The sequence below is a fragment of the Cydia strobilella genome, chromosome 4, assembly GCF_947568885.1.
Source record: "Cydia strobilella chromosome 4, ilCydStro3.1, whole genome shotgun sequence".
Taxonomy (NCBI): Eukaryota; Metazoa; Arthropoda; class Insecta; order Lepidoptera; family Tortricidae; genus Cydia; species Cydia strobilella.
Genome location: NC_086044.1, coordinates 22,773,099 through 22,780,895, shown reverse-complemented (window position 1 = coordinate 22,780,895; position 7,797 = coordinate 22,773,099). Strand labels below are relative to the sequence as shown.

The 7,797-nt window shown below is 38.7% G+C and overlaps 1 protein-coding gene across 1 annotated transcript; it reads right to left on the bottom strand.

The window, feature by feature from the left end:
* Positions 1 to 3,104: 3,104 nt before the first annotated feature.
* LOC134740830 (uncharacterized) lies at positions 3,105 to 7,007 on the bottom strand. The gene is made up of 2 exons (XM_063673474.1): positions 6,958 to 7,007; positions 3,105 to 5,560 (listed from the first exon to the last, which is right to left on the bottom strand). The coding sequence occupies exons 1-2, from the start codon at positions 6,968 to 6,970 to the stop codon at positions 4,638 to 4,640; spliced, it is 936 nt and encodes a 311-aa protein (XP_063529544.1). The 5' UTR covers positions 6,971 to 7,007; the 3' UTR covers positions 3,105 to 4,637.
* Positions 7,008 to 7,797: the final 790 nt, after the last annotated feature.

The following is a 7,797-nucleotide window of genomic DNA, read 5'->3' as shown; positions in this document are numbered from 1 at the left end:
GACGCCTGCAACACCAAATATACGGGTGTTTCCTGTAACAGGAGCGATAAATTAAACTGGAGGCTGTACGCCTCAAACTGACCAACATTTGTTCTGCAACTTTTTAAAATTATGAGATTTTTAGATTATACCTTTTTCATACTAATTAAATATTATTATTTACAACGATGGGACTTAATCGCGTAAAATAGTTTTAAATTTACATCCGACGTTTCGAGGACGGCGTTGTCCCCGTGGTCTCGGAGAAGACTGGCTAAAGTTGACATCAACATCTTCTAGGCGCGCGAATAATTAAATATTATTTTCAATGTACGCTGCCATCTGTGTGTTTGTTGTCACCCTTTAAACATAACAAATTTTGCAATACATTGCGTCGTAGAATAAACTTTAAAGTGTAATAAAAATCAAAACACGTTATTTTGAAAAGTTGTTGAGTTGTTGGTCACTAGACTTATATTGACCGGGATATAGACCGTGATTACCTTTTGTATCACGGTCTATATCCCGGTCAATATAAGTCTAGTGAAACTAACCGTGAATCATTAAAAACTCTAATGTTGGTCAGTTTGAGGAGTACAGCCTACAGCTTAATTTATTCCTCCTGTTACAGGAAACACCCGGTATTAATGAACACAATAAGGTTTCGTTGTTTTATCACAGTCCCTATGGCCACCTCCTGTCTCCATCAGATCAGCTCGATGATACCATAATATCCATCCATCATTGGAAGTGGGTCAAATTTAACTTGCAAGATTTGACCAGTACAAACATAGTTACATAATAACATACTTAGAGACAATAGGTACATTGCAAGTTAATAAAAACCGGCCAAGTGCGAGTCAGACTCGCGCACCGAGGGTTCCGTACTTTTTAGTATATGTTGTTATAGCGGCAACAGAAATACATCATCTGTGAAAATTTCAACTGTCTAGCTATCACGGTTCATGAGATACAGCCTGGTGACAGACAGACAGACAGAGAGACAGAAGGACAGACGGACAGCGGAGTCTTAGTAATAGGGTCCCGTTTTTACCCTTTGGGTTCGTGATAGGCGAGTGTATTGCAAGCCATGAAAATATCAGGATTTATCCAGAAAATAAAAACTAGCCAATTTTATTGCCGGTTTTAGTTGATTGGTAAGCTCTTGCTTTATACACTGCCATTCCATTTTAATCAATTTGAGTGTACGTTTTCTAGTGATTTTATTTAGAAATATTGCTATGAAATATTTATTGGTTGGAAAGAGGTCCGGAGTCCAATTCAGATTTACCAACTGGTTACGATTTTGATCATACTTTGATACGACCTTGTAGAAAGAAAGAAATAAAGAAAGAAATAATTTATTCGTGAGCACAAACAAAAAATAGAAATAAAAACCGGCCAAGTGCGAGTCGGACTCACGTTCCAAGGGTTTCGTACATTACACAATTTAAACAATGTATTTTTTATGCGAAAAGTCTAAAAAACCCGTAGGGGTTGGATCAAAAACTAAGTAATTAAGTCCGACTCACGCTTGACTGCACATTTCTAATAGATTTTCCGGTGATCTATAGGTAAAGATCTATTTTGTGTATTTTTTCAAAATTTTTGACCTAGTAGTTTCGGAGATAAAGGGGGGAATGGTAATTTTTTGCCTATTTTCTTGAATAACTTCTAAACTATTTATCTTAAAATTATAAAAAAAATATAATTGAGATTCTCACAATGAGCTCTTTCATTTGATGGGTAACACGATATAGTTTGACAAACTTTATTTTTTAAATTTCTCATTTACCCCCCAAAAGAGGCCCCCGTGTTTAAAATTAATTTGTTTACGTTACATATTCATTATTGGGTCACAAACTTACATATGTGTACCAAATTTCAACTTAATTGGTCCAGTAGTTTCGGAGAAAATAGGCTGTGACAGACGGACAGACAGACAGACAGACGGACAGACAGACAGACAGACAGACGCACGAGTGATCCTATAAGGGTTCCGTTTTTTCCTTTTGAGGTACGGAACCCTAAAAAAAAATTTGTACAAAACAGAGAAACATAGACAGAAAAAGTGCCACGAAGTGGTCTCACCTTAGCATATGTTGCTGGCGACTTCCAGCGCTGATCTTCCGAAAAGACCATTCGGTGAAACAATCACGACAGGTAACAAGAAAAACAACAAAATTAAAGTTATTATTGTAGATAGCTCATTGTAAAATAAAGTGAGTCGCAAGTAATATGCGCGCCAATTGACGGTTGTCAAGGTCGTATCAAAACCATAATATGTTGTTTAATCTGAACACACGAATCTGAATCGGGATCTTGGTTTACCGATTTGTAGTGATAGGCGATTCTCTTTACACCGCACTCTACTCGGTAATAATGTATAGGTACAGTCGCCATCAGATATATCGGAGCGGCCGAGGTGCTCACAAATATCTGTACACGCCTCTATTGTTAGGGCGTTAGAGTGCGTGTTCAGATATTGTGATCACCTCGGCCGCTCCGATATATCTGATGACGACTGTACGGAAACATAATTAAGTGATATGAATAGGAACCTGATCGTTGGCAAAGTACCGAAAATCTATGCCTAATCTAGTGGAATGAACTGTCGCTCGCGGTATTTCTGGGCCGATATGACCTACATATATCTTCAAAAAAAAAAAGCGTACTCCCATCTGAAAAGTCGGCAATGCACTTGCAACCTCTCTGGTGTTGCAGTTAGGCGACGGTAAATTGCTTATCAGGCGATTCGTTTGCTCGTTTGAATCCTACATCATAAAAAGAAGACAAAAAAGCCGGCCAAGTGCGAGTCAGACTCGCGCACGAAGGGTTCCGTACCATTACGCAAAAAACGGCAAAAAAATCACGTTTGTTGTATGGGAGCCGCCCCTAAATATTTATTTTATTCTGTTTTTAGTATTTGTTGTTATAGCGGCAACAGAAATACATCATCTGTAAAAATTTCAACTGTCTTGCTATCACCGTTCATGAGATACCTACAGCCTGGTGACAGACGGACAGACAGACGGACGGACAGCGGAGTCTTAGTCCCTTTTACCCTTTGGGTACGGAACCCTAAAAATAATCTAAAATCTAGGGTTTGAAAAAAAAGACCAATGTTCAAGTGTAAACATAATCTTTACTTTGTATACAATGTGTTTGCATTTTTCATCTCGCTGCCACCTTGAATAATCACAAAAGGCTTACACGAAATCTGCAGATTTTGCTTAACATTTATTACGTCTAAAAGATATATATCTTGGCCCAACCTCCGTCTTGAAAAACCCTTGCAGTGTGGAAACGCTCACCCGTATCACGACTGACTAAGGTCGTTTTTCGCACAGTTGCCTGCAGTTAGGGTTGTCACCACGTTTAAATAATTCATTGGCTGGCCGGTGGTATATTAAAGGAGTGCACAGACACTGGTTAGCGTTAAGCTTACAGTCTCAGCAGCTGCATTGAATTATCTACTGACGATTAATAAAGTATTGGGGTTTTAAAGTTTTTACGTAAATATACGAAAATTCTTATTGTACTTCGAGAAGTGGTAACAATTTATTTGATGTTTGATGAGGCTGGATTAATCGTAATTTTATGGGCGTGTAGGTTTTCTTCTTCTTGTTGTACCATATCCTCAGCGGATGTCGGCGACCATCTTACGGAACTTGGTTCTATCTTGTGCCAGTCTAGACAAACTGGCAGTATCATTAATATTGGACCGGCTTTTAATGTTGTCTATCCAGGTTAGCTTTCTCCTTCCGCTGCTCCTTTTGCCGTCGATTTTCCCTTTACCAGGTTTACCAGCATCAAAAGAAAAGTCTTTAAAAAGTGGTAAATGTGGCTTTTGAGTCTCTATTTTTACACGACTGCCCAAAAAAAGGAGTGTATTGTTTTCAGGGTTCATGTTTGTATGTATGTGAGTTTCTTTACGTGACGGCACCTGTGTATTTTATTTCGATTGCAGTCGCGGGACCTTGATGTAGTGCATTTTCCCATTCAAAAGGTCCCCCGACTGCAATCGAAATAAAATCCACAGGTACAGTCACGTCATAAATGTGCATAAACCTTTGTATTTACTGTAAATCACCGTAAGTGTACATTTATATTCCAATTTAAATTCATAAAGTTATGTAACTAACATCAAAATTATTTTTAGCTTTTCAGTTCGCTTAAAATTCCGCAGTCGTGTTTTTAATTTTTTAATTAATTTATTTTTTTGGAAAACTGCACGGAAGTCCCTCGAGAAACCCATTGTTCAATCTCAACTCGTACAAGGACCAACATTATCAAGATTATGTTGTTCAAGAGTTGCACAATGTTGCATTGCAACACATTGTTGCAATATACTTAGCTTTACTGCTGCTGGGGTCGTAACGTCGATGCATTTTTTAAGCTTTATGCACCTCACGTAGTGGATACCCAATTTCGGAATGATCCGGCTCGAAGGACCAAAACTAATTTACTATCTTAAACTAAGGAAGAAAAGTTATACACTACCCGTTCGTCTTTATAACACATAAACTAAGCACATAGACACATACACATAATTTTACAATAACAAATTGACAGCTTATATCGCACATGTACGTTACACTCGTTTTATTTTATTTTATATATTATTAAGAAAATCTTATATTAAGACATTTGGATCACTAAACACACGTCGTCTCTCTGACGAAGAAGTTATCGTGCGGTGGTTCCACAACGCATGTACGATCTTGAGACGGCACCCACTGTGCGACGCTGCCGTCCTCATCGCGGAAAACTATAAGATCATCCTTTCCGAACACAAAATCCTGCACTGCAACCGATTTATAACCAGCGTGTATAGTTATTTCTTGCGTATTTTTATTCAGTTTGTATATAAGTTTTTCAGTTGCAGATCCAATGTATATGTCGTTAACACGACCGTTTTCATATTGTGTTGAAGATATTGCTATGTGTTTCTTGCTTATTATTTCTGTGGGTGGGTGCGGTGGGTCAGTTCCAAGATAAATTTGATTATTACATACATACAGAGTATTATTAGAAACGAAATATATATGACCGCCATCAACGATAAAGTCTTTGATTGAGTAATTTACTGAAAAAGTAAAAGGCAAATCAAACATATTCGTTGTAAAGAAATGAAATGCACTAGTGTTATTTGCATACCCTTCAATATAAACCACTTTCCTATCAGTAAGATACTTAATAAAATTAGAGTGTATGCTTTTGTTTATCTGTAGCACAGCCACCGTTGTATTACCAGCCAGATTATACTTATAGAATGTTCCATTTTTTGTGCCCATATACAAAGTCTGTAACCTTTGGTCGAAGTCCATTCCTGCTGTGCTCATCATGTTAACCAGTCGGTGCTGCAGATCGTCCAAGAAGATGGCGATGTTCTGGTTTCCGTTAAGCTGTAGGTAGAGCACATTATCAGTTCGATCGATGGCCATCTGGCCAGTGACGGGGAACCCCGAGAGGATGGGTCTGCGGGAGTGGCAGCGACCCGCGATGCAAGCTTCGCAGTCTGCGCGCGCGATTGATGCCAGCGCGCTCAGCGTCAGCAGCATCACGAACATGTTGCTGGCTGGAAAATCAGAGATTGTTGATACCGACTACCATTACGGCTCGGCCACAACATTGCGCGACTGGCGACGGAGGCGGCGGCAACCATAGGTGGGAACGAAAGGTCCGATCGCTGTCTCGCTCCAACCTATAGTTGCGCCGCCGTCGCCAGTCGCGCAATATCGTGGCCGAGCCGTTAACTTATGTCGGCATCGAGCGGGCTCGCTCGGAAGTTGCGCTTCGTGGCTTAAGGATTTTTTTAGGTTTTTCTACCATTTGAACATTTAAAAATATCTAATTAGAAATTTGTTTTATTTATCCTCGTAAGACCCACCATAGAAAGTTTTTCATTTTTTAATTTGAACCTTGTTCTATAAGTAAATTGGAACGAATTTCGTTTGTTTTATAACGCATCGCAACGTAGTGAAACAAAAGAAATGCTACTTTATTTGTTTGATGAAAGGTTCAAATTAGATTGCAATGAATATGTTCATTTTAATGTACATTTAGACTCACGAGGTTATAATATTTTTTGTGATGTTATTTAAAGAGCGGTGCTGGCTTGTTTTTTTTACTAAACTCAAAAAACGGACTGGTGCCCTAGGGATCTGGTTGAATTTGCTTTCACTTTTATACATGATTAACACAAATAAATACCTTACTGGGATTTGAACCCAACAATCCTACAGAGCCACAGACACAGAAATGTGTTTTTTACACGTTTAAAACGTAATGAAGTACAGCGATACGAGTAAAGGATAACTCACGTTAGACCGGGCCGTGTCCGGGCTGGAGCTTCTGGCGCTTACTTTTCTATGACATGACAGGTGATCACGTGATGCTTTCCATAGAAAACATAGCGCCGGAAGCTCCGGCCCGGACACGGCCCGGTCTAACGTGAGTCATCCTTTAAGGTTTAGTTAAGACTAGCGACCCGCCCCGGCTTCGCACGGGTTTCACAAAACCTTAACAAATTATACACCTAAACCTTTCTCAAGAATCACTCAATTGAAAGGTGAAAACCGCATGAAAATCCGTTCAGTAGTTTTTGAGTATCGCGTACATACATACATACTTTGTTTTATAAGGTTTAATATAAGGTGTTTAGATATTTTATGTGTTAAGTATTGTGGAGCAACTGCGGAGCAACAGCAAGTAACTAGGTAAGTTACGTAATGTACAGTCGCCATCAGATGTATCGGAGCGGCCGAGGAACTCAAAAATATCTAAACACGCAACTAACGCCTTGACAATAGAGGCGTGTTCAAATATTTGTGAGCACCTTGGCCGCTCCGATATATCTGATGGCGACTGTACCGTGTGGTACCACAAAAGTTAACTGCGGTGTAAATGCACCTTTATAATAGCCATATTTCAATTGTGTTTCAAATTTAATTAAAAAAAATATATAATACTTACCCAGCAACATCATAGAATGAAATAGAGGAAGAGCACTGCAGCAGCGAAGGGACAGATGGAATACAGAACTGAAGCTGCGAATTCGAGCTATTTATACACGATATTGTGATAAGGATTGCGATGAACATGTCAGGGTTCTGTAAGAAAAAAAGAATGAAAGAAAGAAAATAACTTTATTTTGCATGTAGCAAAAAGAACTGATAAAACAAAAATAACTTTAATCGAATTTAAACTGTTGTGAGACATACTAACATTGAATCATTTTACGGTTTAGACACACAACACAGACGAGTGACTAAAACAAGTGAGTCTAAACCGTAAAATGATTTAAAAATAACTTTATTGCCTAATTTAAATTTAGAAATGTTTATTTGCCAGAATACGTAATACTTAGCGCCAATTGCACCTTCCCACTAACCCGGAGTTAACCAGTTAAACCGTTAACCCAATGTTAGATTGTACTGGTAAAAAAAAAAAAAAAAAATGTTATAGGACATTTTTACACAGATTGACTAAGTCCCACGGTAAGCCCGAGGAGGCTTGTGTTATGGGTACTCAGACAACGATATATATAATATATAAATACTTAAATACATAGAAAACACCCATGACTCAGGAACAATTATCTGTGCTCATCACACAAATAAATGCCCTTACCGGGATTCGAACCCAGGACCATCGGCTTCACAGGCAAGGTCACTACCCCCTAGGCCAGACCGGTCTTCAAAACCGTGGTAACCATGGTAACTCCAGGTTTAACCGGTTAACCCCTGGGTAGTGGGATGGTGCAAGTAGTTCTTGGGGATAAAATTATTATAAATAAATAAATAAGTATTATAG